The 20,762-nt window shown below is 40.3% G+C and overlaps 1 protein-coding gene across 1 annotated transcript in view; it reads right to left on the bottom strand.

Annotated features, from left to right (window-relative positions):
* TMEM236 (transmembrane protein 236) overlaps positions 1 to 20,762 on the bottom strand; it is a 45,767-nt gene that overhangs the window by 20,172 nt on the left and 4,833 nt on the right. Inside the window, exons 2-3 of the mRNA XM_036253834.1 lie at positions 3,420 to 3,492; positions 38 to 179 (exon numbers count right to left, since the gene is read on the bottom strand). Coding sequence (XP_036109727.1) covers positions 38 to 179; positions 3,420 to 3,492 — 215 coding nt within the window. The remainder of the gene's footprint in view (positions 1 to 37; positions 180 to 3,419; positions 3,493 to 20,762) is intronic.

A 20,762-nucleotide genomic window follows, 5' to 3' on the forward strand; every position in this document is an offset into this window, starting at 1 on the left:
AAACTTTTTTTAAAATTATATTTTAAAAAATACTTACTCTTTTGTCTCCCTCTAAGAGGATATGTCCTGAGTTGTTCAATAATGTCAACCACAATCAAGGAAGTCAGGACCAGAGAGACTGGCAGGTCAGGTAAGGTGTCAGGTAAGTTATTAATGGAACCATTAATATTCTTTTGAACCTGTTTTCAGAAAACCATTTAGAAGCATTACATTTTTGTGTTTTCTCTTTTAAAAAAATTTCTAATTATCTGAAAGCAGTGCTATACATTTATTAAAACACTGAAAGCTGTTTTCAGCTTCTCAGGTATGTTCACCCCCACAAGATTTTGAACCATTTCTAAAGATGTAATAAGAATTTATAGTGGGAGGGGTGGGAAGAGATAAACCAAAGAACTTATGTGCATATATGCACAACCAATCTACACGGACATTAGGCTGGGAAGGTAGGAGGGTATGGGAGCAGGAAGGAGCGGTCAATGGGAAATAAAGGGAGAAATCTGTAATACTTTCAACAATTAAAAAAAAAAGAATTTATATCAATGGAAGGGCTTCCAAGTCAAGACAATGTATGTAAAAATATAACAACAGGCTCCTGGTAGTGGTGGAACAGGCAATTCCTTCCAACCCTGCTGCTAAGCACAGCCTCTGAGAGCCCTAACTCAAAAGGAACTAGGGAGACAAGTATTAGAGTTTAGGGTCTTCCAAGAAGGGAAAGCCCGGGTAAGCCCAGGTAGAATTTGGGGTGCTTTCTTCATCTGATTGAGGTATCTGCCAAAAAAAAAAAAAAAATCCTATAGCAAGCATTATATTAATAGTGATATGTTGAGAATTTTCCCTCTGAGATCAGAAACAAAACAAAGGTGCCACCACAGTCATGTCCATTCAAAAATGCACTAGAGGTTCTAGCCAGTGTAATAAGGCAAGATAAAGAAATAAACAGTATAAACTTTGGCAAGAAACAAAAATATCATTATTCATAGACTATATGAGTGCATATGAAGAAAATTCCCCCCAAATAGATTATTTCTACATACCAATAACAAAGAGAAAATAAGATTTTTAAAAAGATACCATTCAGTGCAACTTCATACAAAATTTTAAGTTTTTGTGAAAAATTCTAAATTTTATATAGCTGATTCTAAAATTTATATAGAAATACAAAGGGCAACACACTAAAAGAACAATTAAAAATATAATTGTTCTGAATATAAAGAGCTATTATAAAGCTACAGGGATTAAGTTAGTACAGTGTTGGCACAGGAATAGAAAGTAGGTAATGGGACAGAACAGAAAATTCAGAAATAGACCATGTATATATACACCTGATTTATAACAAAAGTAGCACTACAGAGAGATTGGGAAAACAGACTTTTTAATAAGTGGTGCATAGCCCAATGGATGTCGTTTGGAAAAAATAAATAGAACTTTCTTCCCATACAACATGAACAAAAATTAGCTTCAGATGGATAGTGAATCTAAAAAATAATGGTAAAACAATATAGGACCAAAATATAATGTAGGAGATCTTCAGGACCTCAAGATTTACAGTCACAATGTGAAAAAAATCTTCTCAAACAAGTTATCAAAAACACTATTCATAAAAAAAAGAAACTGATAAATTGGACTATTTTTAAATTAAGAACCTATCTTCATCAAAAGATAACAAGAATGTGAAGATATTTGCAATATATATAATCAACAAAGGGCTTGAAATCTGAATATCTAAATAATTTTTCCAAATTAATTTTTAAAAGATAAGCATCACAATAAAAAAAGGAGGCAAGAAAAAATATTTAATCTTAATAATTATTGGGAAAATGCAACTTAAAACTACAATGAGATTCAAGAATATGCCCATCAGAATGGCTAAAATAAAAAAGCTTGCAATGCAAGTGCTGGTAAGGATATGAAGCAACAGAAATGCTCATTCTCTATTAGTGGACTTCTAAATTGCAATAATCTCTTTGGAAAACTGGCATTATCTGTTATAATTGAACATCTGAATGTCTTACGACCCCTTCAGTTCTACTTCTGCATATTTAAACAACCAAAACGCTTTCACAGGTGCAACAAGAGACAAATGTAAGGATGTTCACAGCAGCATTATTTATAATAGCCAAAAATGCAAACAGCTGAATTGGCCCTCAAAGGTAGATCTGGTAAATAAATTGTGATATATTCATCAAATGACTCCACAAGGATGAAAATGAATAGACTATAGTTATACAAAAAATATGCATGAACTATACTTTTGAATAAAACAACCAGACACAAAATGATAGATGATTGATAGATAGATAGATGATAGATAGATAATAGATAGATAGATAGATAGATAGATAGATAGATAGATAGATAGATAGATAGATAATTTGATTTCCCTTTATAAAAGGTTCAAAACCAGAGGGTAGTTAAGGTAGAGCTACCTTGAGAAGGAGGTAGTCATTGCAAGGAAGGTGGGGTGGCTTTTCGGCAGCTGGCAAAGCTTTATTTTTTTACTTGATTAATGTTTACACAGAGGTTTGCTTTGTGGTATTGCATTAATGTTGTATGTTCATGTTTTGTGCACTTTTCTGTTTGTGTGTTAAACTTCAGTGAGCAATTACCCCTGTACTCAACTCTCTCACGACACTTACACTTAATCTAATTGTCTGTTTTTTCTTTCTATCGTGAGTAAATTACTGAAGATCAGAGACTGTCAAATTTCCTGAGTGGTCTATTATCAGTATCTAATAGTGCCTGGCATGTGAAATGCACTAAATGTATCTGCTCAACACATAAATCACAAAGTAATTTCAGTTATGCATCTTGGGGAAGTGAAAATTCCCTTTCACAGCACCTTACAAATGAATCAGATTAGTAGGGCACTCTTCTTTGAACTTCCTGGATAATTCTACAGCCTGGAAGTTCTGCCTATAATATTCCTGTCCTGCAGACATCCATCCATTACAGTCCTTTTAAAGCTGCATTTAGTCAAAACATAATGTTATTTTCAAATAAATACCATATGTAAATTATTTGTCAATGGATATATTATCAAAGGTCTTAGAGTATGAGGTTATTCACTGGAATATTGCTGTATTCCTTTATACTTGAGTACGATCGTGAGTAACATCAGGTTAGAAGACACAAATGTAGATCTACTTTCAAATTCCTTGCTTTTAAAAATCACTTTGAAATAACATTTCCTGCCTCTCACACACAAATACAGAAGTATTCCTTTTTGTATTTTCAATTGGCTGCCAGACTTTCCTCCATAACCTCGGAGGTAACCTTAGCATTTTAGATATATCCTGCCTTTTGGAAGAAGACTGGATAAACTTTAAGAAATTTGTGGAGCACACCACTCTATCAAATCACAAGAACAGGAAATTTTTACATCTCAAAATCTTGCAGCAGAAGATAGCAAAAGTCCATACCTCTGTCACTGCTATAGAAAAGCTGAAGCTGGGGAGTGTGGTGAGTACTACACACATCATCATAACAGGTCTCCTAGCAAAGGAGAAAAAAATAAGCCAAAGCAATAATGCACAAGATCAACAGTTCCTGTTACTTTTTGCTAATTTTGCAGTTGCAGTTGCTGTTTCATTCATCTATAGTTTTTCTAAGAAGCTACTGCTTCCCTATTTCCATTTCCCAAATGTTTGACGATGGTAAAGGGGAACACACGCATTAACCAGAATACTTTTCTAGAACAAAGGGGTGAGAGGTTTCCAAATAATTAACAAATCATAGACAACCAAAAGCATCACAAGGCAAAAATGCATAACATGCGCCATTTTTGTAATTCATTCATTAGGATCCTGCCCCAGAGTTCAGGCTCTGGTGACCAACTGGAAAAAAGAACAGCATGACTTTTTCAAGTTATATTATGCCCCATGTTGTAAAATTTATTTTTCAAAAAATACATTTAGAGAAGATACTTAGATACTTCAGGATAACTGAAATTGAAAAAAAAAAAAAAAAAAGATATTATTTACTTGAATCAAAAGAAATTATGTATACATAAAAATCACATAATTTTTCAAACTTGTTTTTGGATGACTTCTTAAACCTTTCAAGATCAATCAATCAAATAGTTATGAGATATAATACTTATTTAATATTCTATCTTATAATAGAGATAATTTAAATATACAGTTAGCATCATTAATTTTGGGGAAAACAAAATATACTCAAAGGTTTTCTATAGTGAAATATTTACCTTCTTTTTTCTTAGTTAAATAGACAGGATATTAATTACATATTTAGGATAGTATGTATCTAATAACAAAAAATGTTTGAGTCTTTCAAATGACTAAGAATTTCTTGGTCCTGACAGGCATCCCTCTAATTCCATCCTAATCTCTGATGTTCTAGCTTTAGACATAAATTATGCGGTGGGATAGCCCCTCTCTCCCAACGAGACCCAGTACGGCCTGCTACAACCAGGCTATGATCAGGTAGCTTTGCTCCTTTGTGTGTCCAGATCCAGGTTCCTGCAGTGCTCAGCTCTCTATGATTGACTAGCACATTCATAGAGTCCTCTTCTCGGCTTGACCCCAAGAACTATTCTTGCACCTCTTTTTTATCTGTATGATCTCCCCTGATGATCTCAGCCAGCCCCATTGTTTAAAATACCACCCACTTGCCCTGGCTGGTTTGGCTCAGCGGTTAGAGTGCTCGCCTGCGGTCCGGAGAGACCCGGGTTCGGTTCCCGCTAAGGGCATGTATCTTGGTTGCAGTTTGTCCCCGGCCCTGGTTGGTCATGTGGGTGGCAGCCACTCGATGTGTCCCTTTCACATCGATGTTTCTCTCTCTTTCTCTCTTCCTCTCTCTCCCTCCCACTCTGTCTGTACAAAAAAAAATGGAAAAATGTCCTCGGGTGAGGATAAAAAAAAAAAAAAATACCACCCACTTGCCAACTGCTCCCAAACATATTATAATATACACATACAGGTCTCTATTCCGAGCCCTGAGTGTGTACACCCAACTATTGGGCACCTCCACCCAGGTGTCTAATAGGGAACTGAGAATTAACATGCCTGAGGAAGAACCCACATCCTTCTCCATACCTGTTCCTATCATCCTCAAATCCTGTCTGATTTACTACCAAAATACATTTCGGATCTATCCTCTGCTAATGCCATGGTTCATACACTATCATCTCTCATCTGCAGTGTTTTCTAACCAGTTTCCTGTTGGTACCTCTATTCTTACCTAGCAGCATTTTCTCCAGAGGGTCAGCAGTCATATTTTAAAATGTGAAACACTTGTTATCACTGCCCTGCTCAAAAATCTCCAATGCTGGTATATGGGAGGAATGGAAAGTTATTGTTTATTGAGTTGAGTTTCAGTTTGGCAAGATGAAAAGAATTCTGTGGGTGGATGGTGGTGATCGTAGCTCAGCAATCAATTAGAATAAAACTGAAACCTATAACCCTAGGCCACATGCTCTATATGATGTGGTCTCTCTCATTTCTCCTACTCTCAACCTCACTTAGAATGACCTACATCTCTACCACCTATTGACTTCGGAACATACTGGCCTTCCGGTTATTTCGTGATCACACCAAGGTTGCCAAACCTCCAAGTCACATGCTGTCTATTCCATTTGCCAGGAGCTCTCTACTCTTGGATCTTCCATGCCTGGCTTCTTGTTGTCATTAGCAAAAATTATATATATAAATACATATTGCTACCTGAAATTCTGCTGCTCTGAAATTCTTTACTTGCTTATTGTTTGTTATATCGCTCTTTGCCCATATCAAGGTAAATTCCTTGGGATCAGGGAACTAACTGTTCACTACTTATTCTTCACCATCTAGAACAATATTTTTCAAACTTTTTTTTTTTTAAATCCTCACCCGAGGACATTTCTCCATTTTTTGTTCAGATGGAGTGGCAGGGAGAGGGGTGGGGGGAGAGAGAGAGAGAGAGAGAGAGAGAGAGACATTGATGCGAAAGGGACACATCAAGTGGCTGCCACCCTCATGACCAACCAGGGCCAGGGACAAACTGCAACTGAGGTACGCACCCTTAGCGGGAACCGAACCCAGGTCTCTCTGGACCACAGGCCAATGCTCTAACTGCTAAGCCAAACTGGCCAGGGCTTCAAACTTTTTTTGTGTAATAAAACTTCTGGGACTCTGATAAATCCTATGGAGTCATCTCAGAACATAATTTTTAAATGAATAAAATAAAATACATACTTATAAAACAAAGCAATTATGTTGAAAAAGGAATCCAAAACCTTAAAGCTTTTGATATATTAATGTGTCTATCTATGAACACAGTGTCTTCTTACTTTCTTTGTAGTGAAAACTGTTATCACTAGTGAAAACTGAAATCCCTCATAATTTCAAGATAGTGAAGATCATAAACCATATTCTGAAATGTCTGCAACAATTGTAGGGGATCCAAGATGGTGGCAGAGAAGGTGGAAGTTACATTCACCTCCAACCAGGACCAAACAGGAATTTCAACTAAGATACAGAATAATCAACATGAATAACCAATTGAAGACTAGCTGAACATTCATCTTATAACCAAGGATTGACAGAAGAAGCCACATCAAGACTGGTAGGAAGGATAAAGAAGTAAAAGGGCTGGCCCTGCTCCCATGGGTGATGGCTGAGAATCCAAAGGGATATCTGAGCCGCAAAGGTTCCCCTGAGAAACAAGGGTCTCAACCCCACACTGGACTCCACATCCCAGAGCACCAGAGCCTGGAAGATATACCCACATAATATCTGGCTATGAAAATCAGCAGGAATTCTATCTGCCAGAGAGAGACTAAAGTCTGATAGAGACAGGCACTCTCTTAAAGGGCCAACAGACAAAATCTTGTTCTCAGTCACTCATACTAGGCTCCAGCAGAGGGAGGGCAGAGCAGACTAGAGTCATGTGAGGAGAGACTGGAGTTTGTGGCTCTGGGAAGTGAGCTGAAGGGACAGCTGCCAGGATCCCTGTACTGAGTCCCTCTCCCACATCACAGTCGACATCACGACATCATGGAGTGGAGCACTCCTGTTCATATGGCATCAACTGGGGGAATGCAATAGCGCCACCCTCTGGACTCCCTGTCACATCACCCTGCAGAGCTGGTGCCCTGCTGAAGAGTCAGCCACCTGGGCCCGGGAAGAGGTCCAGGAAAACTCAGAGGGTGTCAGTGACTGAGTTGGGTGGCTTTGGCACAGAGGACTATTACCTCCACTTTCCAATGAACCTGTCCAACACCTTCCCCTCATGGGAGATCCACTAGCCCCACACTCCCAAATCCCAGCAGCCCTGCCCTGATGAGCTTGGTTGGTCTCCCAGCAGAATCTGGGACAGACTGAGTTGTGTGGCTCTAGGATGGGCCGTTTTTCCCTCACATGCACAACCAATGCAGAGCTTTCCATTCACAGGGCCAAAATCATGGTCTGTTTGGGCCTGATAAACTCTGCTGGCCTCACCCTAAGGATTCTTTGAGACCCCACCACACAACAAAGGTATGTGGGCACCTGGGGAGAGGCAGCTAGACTTGGTACACTCTGAAACTTTTGCTGAGAGGCCTCAGAATCAGCACTGGCACTGAGTTTGAACCTGTATTAATCTGGTGAATACCACTCACCCTTATCTGGTAATTCACTGAGAGGTATCGATAAATTTAAGAAGATTCAAATCATATCTAGCATCTTCTCGGACTATAATGGTATGAAACTACAATTACAAGAGAAAACCTGAAAAACACAAATACATGGAGGCTAAATAACATGTTACTAAACAATGAATGGTTTAACAATAGGTTAAAAGATGGGTTAACAATGAGATCAAGGAAGAAAGGAAAAAGTACCTTAAAACAAATAAAAAGGACAACACAACCATGCAAAATATATTGGAAACAGCAAAAGCAGTCCTAGGAGGAAAACTCATAGCGTCACAGGCCTACTTCATAAAACAAGAAAAATCATAAGTAAACAATCTAACTTTACAATTCAAGGAACTGGAAAAGAACAACAAACAAAGTCCAAAGTGAGCAGAAGGAAGAAAATAATAATGATAAGAGCAGAAATAAATAAAATTGAGACTAAAAAAATTACTAAAGATCAATTAAACCAAGAGCTAGTTCTTTCAAAAATTAAACAAGATTGACAAACCTTTAAACAGACTCATCAAGAAAAACAGAGAGAGCATTCCCAAATAAATAAAATTTAAAAATGAAATAGAAGTAACAGTGACACCAAAAAAAAAAAAAAATTATAAAAAAACATTATGAACAACTATATGACAAAAAAAATTAGATAATCTGGACAACATAGATAATTCCTAGAAACATACAATCTTCAAAACTGAATCAGGAAGAATCAGAAAATTTGAATAGAACAATTACAATTAATGAAATTAAGGCGGTAATCAAAAATCTCCCCCAAAATAAATCATCAACTAAATGGTTTCACAGGTGAATTTTGCCAAACAAACATTCAGAGAAGAACTAACATCTATCCTCCTTCGAACTATTCCCAAAAATTCAAGAGAAGGGAAGACTCCTAAACTCATTTTACAAGATCAGCATTATCCTAATTCCAAAGCCAGATAAAGACACTACAAAGAAAGAAAATTATACACTTATATCCCTAATGAACATAGATGCTAAAATCCTCAACAAAATATTAGCAAACTGGATCCAACAATACAATAAGAAGACGATAAACCGATGGCAGCAGAATAGGTCAATCTTTCTCACACCTCCTCCCAGAACTCAACTGGAATTAAAACTAGATTGGGGTCCAGCTGGTGTGGCTCAGCGTTTGAGCATGACCCATGCACCAAGAGGTCACCAGTTCAATTCCTGGTCAGGGCACATTCCCAGGTTGTGGGCCAGATCCCCAGTGGGGGGCATGCAGGAGGCGGCCAATCAATGTTCTCTCTCATCGATGTTTCTATCTCTCTTTACCTCTCTCTTCCTCTCTCTCTAAAGTCAATAAAGGGAAAAATAAATAAATAAATAAATAAATAAATAAATAAATAAATAAATAAGGGAATATTCACCCTGAATTACCAACTGAAGACTAGCTGAAAAGGATACCTTTAAACAAAGAAGGGCAGAAACCACCTCGAGATTAATAGGAAGGGCAGGGTCACAAGAAGGGCTTGCCCGGCTCCACGAGTGGCAGGCTGAGGGTGAGGACGGTTATCTCAGCTGCTGGGGGTTCCCCTGAGAAGGGAAAAGTCGGGACCTCAGGCTGGGCTCTCCAGCCCAGACAGCCAGAGCCAGCCACATAGCATCCAGAGGCGGGGCTTCTATCCACCAGGGACATTCTAAGCCTTCTGGAGACAAAGCTACTTTTTAAAATGGGTTGGTGCACAGGATTTTTGTTCTAAGACACTCACCCTAGATTTCAGTGTGTACTGGAGTTTCTTCCAGAGAGACAGATCGGAAGGAATAGGGGAACAATCCCAGGGGAGCAGCTGCTCCGAAACCTGTGTTGTGTCATCCCCCCACCCCACCCCCACCCCCCCCACCACCACCCCCCACCACCACCACCCCACCACCCCACCACCACCCTCACCCCCACCACCACCCTCACCCCCACCCCACCCCCACCCCCACCCCACCCCACCCCCACCTCCACCCTGGCAATACCGCAGCAGCCATTTTTCCTGAGAAGTGAAAGCCCCTCGCAGCAGCAGAAATAAGGGGAAAGGCAAATAACCCAGCCCCGGGGATACAGCTCACCTGGGTGCTAAGGACTCCTATTTGCTCCGCCCCAGGGAATCCACTCACCTCACACTGCATCTCAACCCCTGCTGAGAAGGGAGCACTCTCAGGCAGGTCCATTCCCCCCACATTCTTCGGAACATGGTTGGTACCCTCTCCCCAAGAGCTGATAGAGATTCCTGGCTTCCAGCAGACCCCGCCAGCCTGCCTAAGAGGAGCTTTGTCCTGCCCAGGTCAAGGAAATATTCCAGAACAAAATTAGACACGTGGCTCTGGGACGGAGAACAAACCCATCTTCCCTGAAGTCTGAATGTTTCCTGACCGGCCTCAGTTCCACGTGCTGCTAAAAAAACCGACCTAGGAGCTCAGCTTGGCCCATCCCGTGGGAACCCAAGCCCAGCGGAGGCAACCCTAAGCTGTGGAATGCTTGAAGCTTTGACCAAGGTGCCAAGAGCCCAACGTGGACAGCTTCTGACAGTGGCTAGCACAAAAGTACCTCCCGGGAAGCCTGAAATTGGTATACAAAACAGTTAGCAATACAATTAGAAATACGAGAGCAGGACCCAAAGGGAAACCTAGCAAGGTACTAAAATCCTCGGGTGAGGATTAACAAAAACAAAGTAAAAACTGTGGTACATTTACACAATAGAATACTATGCAGCTATAAAAAGGAAGGATCTCTTGCCTTTGTGACAGCCTAAATGAACCTGGAGATTATTATCCTAAATGAAATAAGCCAGTCATAGAAAGACAAATATTACATGATTTCACTTATATGTGGAAGCTAATGAACAAAATAAACTGACGAACAAAATAGGTCCAGAGACAAAGATGCATGGAACATACTGACAGGTCACAGAGTGAAGGGGGGTAGGGATGGGGGACAGGAAGAGGTTAACCAAAGATCTTATATGCATATATGCAGAACCCATAGACACAGACGATAATGCCGTGAAATCCTGTGGTGTGGCGCATCTAGGTGATAGTGGGCAAAGTGGGAGAAAATGAGGGCCATCTGTAATATTGTCAACAATAACAAATAAAGTAAAAAATAACAGAACATACACCATGATCAAGTGGGATTCACTCTGGAGATGCAAGGTTGGTGCAATATCCGCAAGTCAATAAATGTTATAATATACATAAACAAAAGGAAACATAAAAATAACATGATCATATCAATAGATGCGTAAAAAATATTTGATAAAATCCAGCAACCATTTTTGATAAAAACTATCAGCAAAATGGGAATAGAGGGAACACACCTCAATGTAATAAAGGCCATCTATGACAAACCCGCAGCCAACATCAGACTCAATGGGCAAAAACTACAAGCGTTTCCTTTAAGATCAGGAACAAGACAAGGAAGTCCACTTTCACCACTCTTACTGAACATAGTACTGGAAGTCCTAGCCACAGTGGTCAGAGTGGAAGCAAAAATAAAAGGCATCCAAATGGAAAGAAAGATGCAAAACTGTCACTATTTGCAGATGACATGATACTATACATAGAGAACTCTAAAGATTCCACCAAAAAATGACTAGAACTGATAAATGAATTCTGTAAAGTAGCAGGAAACAAAATAAATATCCAGAAATCAGTTGTATTTTTATACACCAATAATAACTGTCAGAAAGGGAAAATAAGACTACAATACCACTTACAATTGCATTAAAAAAATAAAATACCTAGGAATAGATTTAACCAAGAATATAAAAGACCTGTATTCAGAAAACTATAGTACATTGAAAAAAGAAATAGAGGAGCATACAAACAAGTGGAACTATATATCGTGATCATGGACAGGAAGAACACATTTTAACATTATTAAAATGCCCATACTCCACAAAGCAACCTATAAACTTAACACAATTCGTATTAAGATATCAATGGCATATTTTACAGAACAGGAACAAATATTCCAAAAATTTATATGGAACCATAAAAAATCCTGAATAGCCACAGCAATCTTGAGAAAAAAGAACAAAATTGGAGGAAATTATGCTACCTGATATCAGACTATACTACAAGGCCATAGTAACCAAAACAGCATGGTCACCGGCATAAAGACAGACATACAGGTCCATGGAACCAAATAGAGAGCCCAGAAATAAACCCACACTTTTGTGGTCAATTAATATTTGATAAAGGAGGCAATAACATACAGTGAGATAAAGACAGCCTAATCAATAAATGATGTTGGGAAATTTGGACAGATGTGTGCACAAAAATAAAACTAGACCACCTTCTTAAGCCACACACAAGAATAAACTCAAAATGGATTAATGACTTAAATGTTAGACCTGAAACCGTAAAAATCCTAGAAGAAAACATAGACAGTAAAAGCTCAGGCATTTCTTGTAGATATATATATATATATATATATATCTCCATCCATCCATCCTCAGGAAAGGGAAACAAAAGAAAAAATAAACAAATTGGACTACATCAAACTAAAAAGTTTTTGCACGGCTAAGGAAACCACCAACAAAATAAAAGGAAAACCCACCTAGTGGGAGAACATATTTACCAATGATAAATCATTGAGCAGTTAATATCCAAAATTTATGAAGAACTTATACAATTTAACACCAAAAAAACAAACAAACCAACAATCTAATTTAAAAATGGGTAAAAGACCTAAATAGACATTTCTCCAAAGAAGACATACAGATAGCCAATAGACATAAGAAAAAATGCTCATTGTCACTAATTATCAGATAAATGCACATTTAAACCACAAAAAGATATCACCTCACACCTGTCAGAAGGCTTATCATCAATAAATCAACAAACAACAAGTGGAGAGGATGTGGAGAAAAGGGAACCCTCACGCACTGTTGGTGGGAATGCAGATTGGTGCATCCATTGTGGAAAACAACATGAAGTTTCTTCAAAAAATTAGAAGTGGAACTGCCTTATGACCCAGCAATGCCATCTCTGGGAACATATTAGAAGAAACCCAAAACACTAATTCGAAAGAATATATGCACCTCTACATTCACTAGTGTCATTTACAATAGCCAAGACTTGGAAGCAGCCCAAGTACCCATCAGTAGATGAGTGAATAAAAAAGCCGTGGTACATGTACACAATGCAACTCAGCTGTAAAAAAAAAAAAAAAAATTAGAAAATCTCACCTTTTGTGACACCATGGATGACCTGGAGATTATTATGATAAATGAAATAAGCCAGTCAGGGAAAGACAAATACCACTTGATTTCACTTATATGTGGATTCATATGAACAAAATAAACTATCAAACAGACTCATAGATACAGAGAACAGACTGACTGACAGCCATCAGAGGGGGCTGGTTAAGGGTCTATGTGAAAAATATAAAGGGACAAAGCAAAAGAAAACTTATAGACACAGAAACAATATGGTGCTTACTAGAGGGAAAGGGGGTGGGAGGAGGTAGACTAGAGTAAAGAGGGGATAATTGGTGACAGGAGGAAACTTGATTTAGGGAAGTGTACATGCTATACAATATACAGATGAGGTATTATAGAACTGTACACTTAAAACCTATATAATTTTATTAATCAATGTCACTCTAATCACATAAAAATCTAAATATATCTGTATCATGATATGAAAAGATCTATGGGATATGAATTGATCTAGGTAATAAAGTTACAGGTCATGCTAATACCGCTGTGGTTTGATAACAACATTCAAATGAAAAAAAAAAAAAATGTTAGCTTTCAATTAGAGGTTAGTGAAAATAAAAATGTACCTTGTTTCTCATCCAAGTTCAAGAACCTCATGATGCTTGAGAATGTCTGGCACGTAGTAAAAATTCAATAAATACTAACTGAACAGATAGAATAGTTAATAAAGAAATATTAATTCAAGTCTCTGCTTATTTAACCAGAAATAATGATAACCTATTATGGAAATTTTGACTTACTGCTAGCATGCTTACATTAATTATTAATTATTAATGAGTGTTACAAATGGAATTATGTCCCTCCAAAAAGATATGTTGAAAATCCCAACCCCTTATAATCCCAGTACCTTATAATGTAACCTTATTTGAAGACAGGGTCTTTAAAGAGGTAATAAGTTAAAATGAGGACATTAAGGTGGGTCCTTACCCAACATGACTAGTGTCCTTATATAAAAGAAAGATTTGGAGGTAAACATGCCAAAAGGAAAGACTCTATGAAGAAACACAGGAGGATGCCATGTGAAGAGGAAGGCAGAGATCAATCAGGGTGATGCAGCCACAAGCCAAGGAATGCCAACAGAGTGCTAGCAAAACTACAGAGTCTAGGAGAGAGGCCTGGAACAGATTCTACCTTGCAACCCCCAGAAGGAACCAACTCTGCCAACACCTTGGTCTTAGACTCACGGCCTCCAGACTGGGAGACAATAAATTTTTGTTGTTTAAGCTACCCACTGAGAAGTATGTTGTTATGACCATCCAGAGTTTGCTTTGGGGAAGTGGGGTACTGTTGTTATCACCATAATTAGCTAGGTATTACTATTAATAATAGGAAAAGAGCCCTGGCTGGTGTTCTCAGTGGTTAGAGCACCAGCCCGTGCAACAGAGTGTCACAGGTTCGATTCCTAGTCAAGGGCATGTAGCTGGGTTGCAGTATGGGAGGCAACTAACAGATGTGTATCTTTCACATTGATGTTTCCCCCTCCCTTCCTCCCTTCTTCCACTCTCTCTAGAAATCAGTGGGAAAAATATCCTTGGGTAACAATTAACAACAACAAAAATAAATAAATAAGGAAGAGAACAAATGGGAGGCCAGACATTATAAGCATGGTCATCTGGGCGGCTTCTCTGAGAAGCTACAGTTTCATGCTCCTCAGAGAACCACCACTCCATTCCCTGCAGATCACTGGGGGAAGGGGTCAAACAAAGGGGGAGATGGGTACATGCACAGTAAAGTCGGGGTGATGCAGGGGTGGTGCTTGCCTGTCAGTCTAGCCTGAACAATGGATTGGCTAGGGGGTGGACCCCATCAGAAACACATGAAATCTTGGAAAATTAAAATCCCCAAAGAGTTCCCTTCCTCTTGTTGACTCTTGCTCTCTCCTGCTCTATGGCCTGAACGTGCCTATTTGCTCACCTCCATACCTCCATAGTCATGTGGCCATAGCAACCGCATGGCCCATGACCATGTGGTCTCCACACACAGGATGCTGAGCCAAACTGTACTTTAATATGGGCAATGACCTTAATTCTGGCTCTGCTGAAGACAGTTGGACTTTTTCCATGGCGGGATGGACAGAGATGGGACCTTGGAGGGGAAACTCCTTAATTTTACATCATCAATAAATATTTCCACAAAACCCCATCCTCCTGTGGGTGCCTTAGGAAATTCTTTTCTTTGCAGCACCCCAAGAACTCCACCTCCACCAATAACACGATAACTAATGCCTTACCCCATGGAAGTGGCTTTGGAACCGGGTAATAGGTAGAGTCTGGAAGGGTGGGGAGATACATAACAGAAAACGTTTAGCTTGCCCAGAAGAGTCTGTCAGGGGGATCCTGGTGAAAGTTCAAATGAAAAAGAAGAGCTTTAAAGAAAACCTCTCTGCCCCTAACAAATACACATACTGTCAAGAACAGATATTGCTAGAAATATGAATGTTAAAGGTGTTTCTGGTGAGGTATCATATAGAAATAAAAACCATGTTATTGGAAACTGGGGGAAAGGTGACCCCATTTATAAAGGGGTAGAGACCTAGGCTGAACTGTGTTCTGTTGGGTAGAAAGTAGAACTTGTAAGCAATGCATTCAGATATTTAGCTGAGGAGATTTCTAAGCAAAGTGTTAAAGGCACTACCTTTTTTCTCCTTGCTAATTATAGTAAAATGCAAAAAGAGAGAGGTAAATTGAAGAAGAAATTATTCAGCAAAAAGAAGCCAGAACTTGAAGATTTGGAAAATTCTCAGCCTCTCCATATTGCAAAAAATAACAGGGCATGTTCTGGAGAAAACACCAATGATACCATTATAATTTAACCTGGTTATGGATAACGAAAGGAGCAACAGGAAGGCCGATAGGACAGGCATGCCATTTGTGCAGTTTTGCCAGGAAGCTGCAGTTTAACACTCCCCAGGAAGCCACTGGACTGGATAGGGGAAGAACAGATGCATGCCCAGTAAAGTCTGGGTGAAATAGGGAAGACACTTGCCTGTCAGTCACACTTGGGAACAGGTCATTGGCCAGAGTTGGCATGGCCACTGCAAGTGTGGGAAGATTTGAGGTATTTAATCTTCTACACAAAGGAGTTCTCTCTCTTGCTTTCTTGCCTCTTGGCATGTTGTACTTGTCTCCTGGTTTGCTGGGCTCTCATGCTCCTGCATTTACCCACATGGCCCAAAGCAATGAACCATACACCACACAATGGACCAATTGACTACAACTAGCCTAAGCTTAAACCCGACTCAGCCCTACAATAGAACAGAAACTTTGAACACTGGCTTTGCTTCTAGCTCTGCTGAATCTCCAGCTGCACATCTTCCAGGATTGAATTAAGGGAAATGGGACTTTAGAAACCCAAGGATGTAACTCCATGCAAATAAAAGTCACTCATCTTCCCATGCAAGACTCAGAAAATTCTTTTTCTCGAGATATTATAAGAATCTCATTCCCACTAGTAATGGAGAAAGCCCAGCCATGCTTTTTTTTTTTTTTTTGTATCCTCACCCAAGGACATTTTTCCATTTTTCGTTCAGATAGAGTGGGAGGGAGAGTGAGAGAGAAACATTGACGTGAAAGGGACACATCAAGTGGCTGCCACCTGCATGACCAATCAGGGCCGGGGAAAAACTGCAACCGAAGTACGCGCCCTTAGCAAGAACCGAACCCGGGTCTCTCTGGACCGCAGGCTGACGCTCTAACCATCGAGCCAAACCGGCCAGAGCCAGCCATGCATTTTTTTCATAACACTAAGGGGGTGTTTTGTGAATCCAATTAACAACCTCAGCAGAAGCACCCACAGGCTGCACTGAAGGGGGCCAGAGATGGGACAGAATGAAGGAAGGCTGTCAGACTCCTGGGATTCAATGGGCAGGAAATGGGCTGGTGGAGCTCTGTGGAGGCAAACATGTCTTATCCTTCAAGGAAAGGAAAGAATGACTTGATGATGAGTTAGAGGCCAGGGACGTGCCACTGCCACCAGCAAGGGGCCCAGAGGTTCCCTCCTTGAATCCAAAGGGAGAGGCCGCTGCCCATGGCCATGGGGGTGAAGTCCCACCCTGATGAGCCCAGAGGACAGAGCATCTGCTCGCGGTGGATTCACAGCCTTCTAATTGAATGAAATTTAATGAAAGCCTGCTGGCTTTCAGACTCGCTTGGGACCCCTACTTCTCTTTTCCTTCCAATTTCTCCCTTTTGGAATGACGTCTGCCCTGTGTCAGTCCCACATTGTATTTGAGAAGCAAATAACGCGTTGCCTGGTTTCACAGGTTTACAGATGGAAAGAAATTGTTGCCCCAAGATGATTCGTACCCAGTCTTATTCATAGCTGACTTGGATCATTTAACTGATGAGTTTGGGGACTTGGAGTTCGTGATGTTAAATGAGATTTGGGACTTAGAGTTGATGCTGGAATGATTAAAATATTTGGAGATGTTGGGATGGAGTAAATCTATTTTGCACGTGGGAAGAATATAATGTGGGGGGTGGGCAAAAGGCTGACTGGTATAGGTTGAATTGTCTCCAAAAAGAGACATATTGAAGTCCCAACCCAAAGTACTTCAGAATGTGACTATATTTGGAAATAGAGTCATTCCAGAGGTAATAGGTTAAAATGAGGCCATTAGAGTGGATTCTTATCCAACATGGCTGGTGTCCTTATAAATAAGAAAGATTTGGAGACAGACATGCCAAAAGGGGAGACTACGTGAGGAGACACAGAGAGGGTGACATGTGAAGATGAAGGCAGCGATCAATCAGGGTGATGCATCTACAAGACAAGGCGTGCCATGGAGTGTCAGCAAAACTACAGAAGCTCGGGGAGAGGCCTGGAACAGAGTCTATGTCACGACCCTCAGACGGAACCACCACCAACTACACTTTAACCTCAGACTTACAGGCCCCAGAACTGGGAGACAATATATTTCTGTAGTTTAAGGCCCCAACTTGGTAGCATGTCATAACAGCGGTCTTAGGAAACAAATCCAATGAGTAATAGAATGTATGTTAGAAATACAGATACTCCTTTGAGTGTGTACTCAAGCTGAAACTAAAGCAAGACTGAAACCAGAGGACAGGTTGGCTGAAGGCTGGGTTAGGGTGCTACCGGTAGAGCTCTGTGTGCATTTGTAGTAAATTGTCAAGAAGAAGGACTCTCCCAGGCGCAGGCCTGTCAAGAAAGACCTGAGCTCAGCCACATAAGTTAAAGATTCCTGTTTGTGCAGCAAGAATTCTGGCCCTGAGTTTTCTCATAGAGGAAGCATGGTGAATGGAAAGGTCAGATAACTTGGGACACCACTCTGCTCAGAAACTCACTACGGTTCCCTTTTACCTAAATCATTAAGGCAAAGTTTCCTCCCCTTTCAAGGTTTCCTACAATGTGGCCTTAACCCTCCAAAACATAGCAGCAGTTCTCCCACTCGACAGTAACCCAGGGAGCCCTGCTCTATGCCAAGTTCTGCAGAAGAGCATTTTACAGACATTACTCAGACCCCACAACAACTGAGTGGGGCAACATCCCTATTTTACAGGTTAAGAAAGTAATCATAAAGTTTTAATTAATTTGCCAAAGATCCCACAGGCAGGTGAAAGATGAGTTCTGATTCAGGTTTTTCTGACTCCAAAACTCACATCTTACCCACTTGGTAATCTGTCCAGGACATTTCTCTCTACTCCCTCCTTTCTCAGCACACTGGGCTGCTCCCACTCCTTGAAGAAGTCATGCTTATTCCTACATCAGCTCACTGCTCAAACTCTTCACCCCTCTGGAATGTCTTTCTGCTCCCAGATTGGCTCAAATCCAGCTTTCCCTGAGTGGACTTCTCTGACTACTCCAAAGCACATTGCTCTCCTTAATGAACCTGAACCACACACATCTATGGAACACCTGCTCAGTGCAGGGCATTGTGTGGCGGGCTGAGGCATGGGTAGGGGGTAGGAAAAGTGAATCAAAAAGGGTACCATCCTCACTATCAGTACAAAGTTTAGATGACTCTCTTCTCTGGGCTCATCAAGGACTTGTGGAAGTCATATACTATTTAGTGATTTAGTGTATATTGTTTTACATTACTTTCCAATATTTTCATGTGTAACTGTAGACTACAAGCTCTCTGAGGAAGGAGGCAATATTGAGTGTGTATGCAGGTATTCCCCAACAGTAGTCTCAGAATTAAGAATCTTTGTAGGCAGGTAGTTTGAAAAAGTAGATAGAAGTCAGAGAATAGATGATCTTGAATGCCAGGCACTCTATGGCTATTCGGTAAATGTTTATTAAAAGAAGGACTAGCCCGGCCGGTGTGGTTCAGTTGGTTGAATGATGTCCCATGCACCAAGAGGTCACCTGTTCGATTCCAGGTCAGAGCACATGCCCAGATTTCAGGTTCAATCCCCAGTGAGGGGCATGCAGGAGACAGCCAACTGATGTTTCTCTCTCTCTCTCTAAAAAATCAATAAAAATATATATTTTTAAACATTAAATTTTTAAAAAAGGACTGAGTGAATGAGAAGTGGGAACTGGAAGGAAGTTTAAATAGGCAAATTCACAGCTATTCTAAAAACCCGGAGAATGGCCTAGTGGATCACTGTTAACCTGGAGGATTTCCAGTAAAACTGCCATCTGACACATTTACTAGTAACTCTGGGAGCTGGGGAAGACATGTTATCTCATTTGCAGAGGACATAAAATCAAGTGGGACAGCTAGCATTTCGAATGACAGTCAGGATTCAGAAACTGCAATTGATTAAAAATATGACTAAAAGGAATACAATAATTAATAGGGATGAGTCTATTATTGAGTTCAGGCTTAAAAAATAGTTCAAGTATTTATTCAATGACCTATTCAAACCATTGTTAAATGTGTGTCCTATACTCGTCCTAAGGCTGGAAATTACACATAAGACACACTCTGGCTTTAAGGCACTTACAGGCTTACAGGAGTTGCCAAGGCACGAGATGAGGGAACTATGCATTGAGAGCAAGTTTTTCTAAGAATTGTAGTCAGTCACACCCTCAGTTATGACATGAGTGACACAGGTGCCATTGACATCAATAGACTGCAACAAGAACTGAAGTCAACATCTGCATCAATAGGATACCGGGTATCAATGACCTCTCATCCAGACATTAACAAGCCAGCCAGCACCCCAAGGAGATGTCCAAAAGGGAAAAAGCCCAGAAATTATAGGACAAAAATAACTGATGGCACCTGGACACTGGAGAAGAGAAGACTTAGCAGACTGTGATGAGATGTGGTTGAGCTGGCAAAGTGATAGACTATCTTCAAATATTTGAAAAGCTTTAATATATATACAGTGTGTTCAGAGAAGTCAGCCCTGGAGACACAATCTTGGGAATCGTCCTCATGCAAGTGGCAGTTTATATAATCACAGCCAATGAGAATACTTGGAGAACAATGAGAAGGGATATTCAGGGGGCAGTGGGTAGTGCTGATGGCCACAGCCAAATTCACTGACAAAGAGAAGGCAAAGTCTACAAAGAAGACAGGGAGGGAGTCGTTTGGTGGCAGATTTTATTTCAACATAAGGAAGACTATGCTCATAATTAGAGACAAAATAGAGTGAATTCCCTTTAAAATCAGAGGTAGATTGTCGCCCGGACTGTGTGTCTCAGTGGTTGAGCATCGATTCATGCACCAAAGGGTCACCAGTTCGATTCCCGGTCAGGGCACATGCCCAGGTTGTGGGCTCAATCCCCAGTGGGGAGCATGCAGGAGGCAGCCAGTCGATGTTCTCTCTCATCGATGTTTCTATCTCTCTCTCCCTCTCCCTTCCTCTTTCTCTAAAATCAATAAAGAAAAAAAAATTGAAAAAAATATAAAATAAAGTCAGAGGTAGATGGTCTACCTGTATTAGAAACAGTGCAGCAGAAGAACTCCAAGGTGCCGTCCAGCGTTAGCC

The sequence above is a fragment of the Molossus molossus genome, unplaced genomic scaffold (assembly GCF_014108415.1).
Source record: "Molossus molossus isolate mMolMol1 unplaced genomic scaffold, mMolMol1.p scaffold_m16_p_1, whole genome shotgun sequence".
Taxonomy (NCBI): Eukaryota; Metazoa; Chordata; class Mammalia; order Chiroptera; family Molossidae; genus Molossus; species Molossus molossus.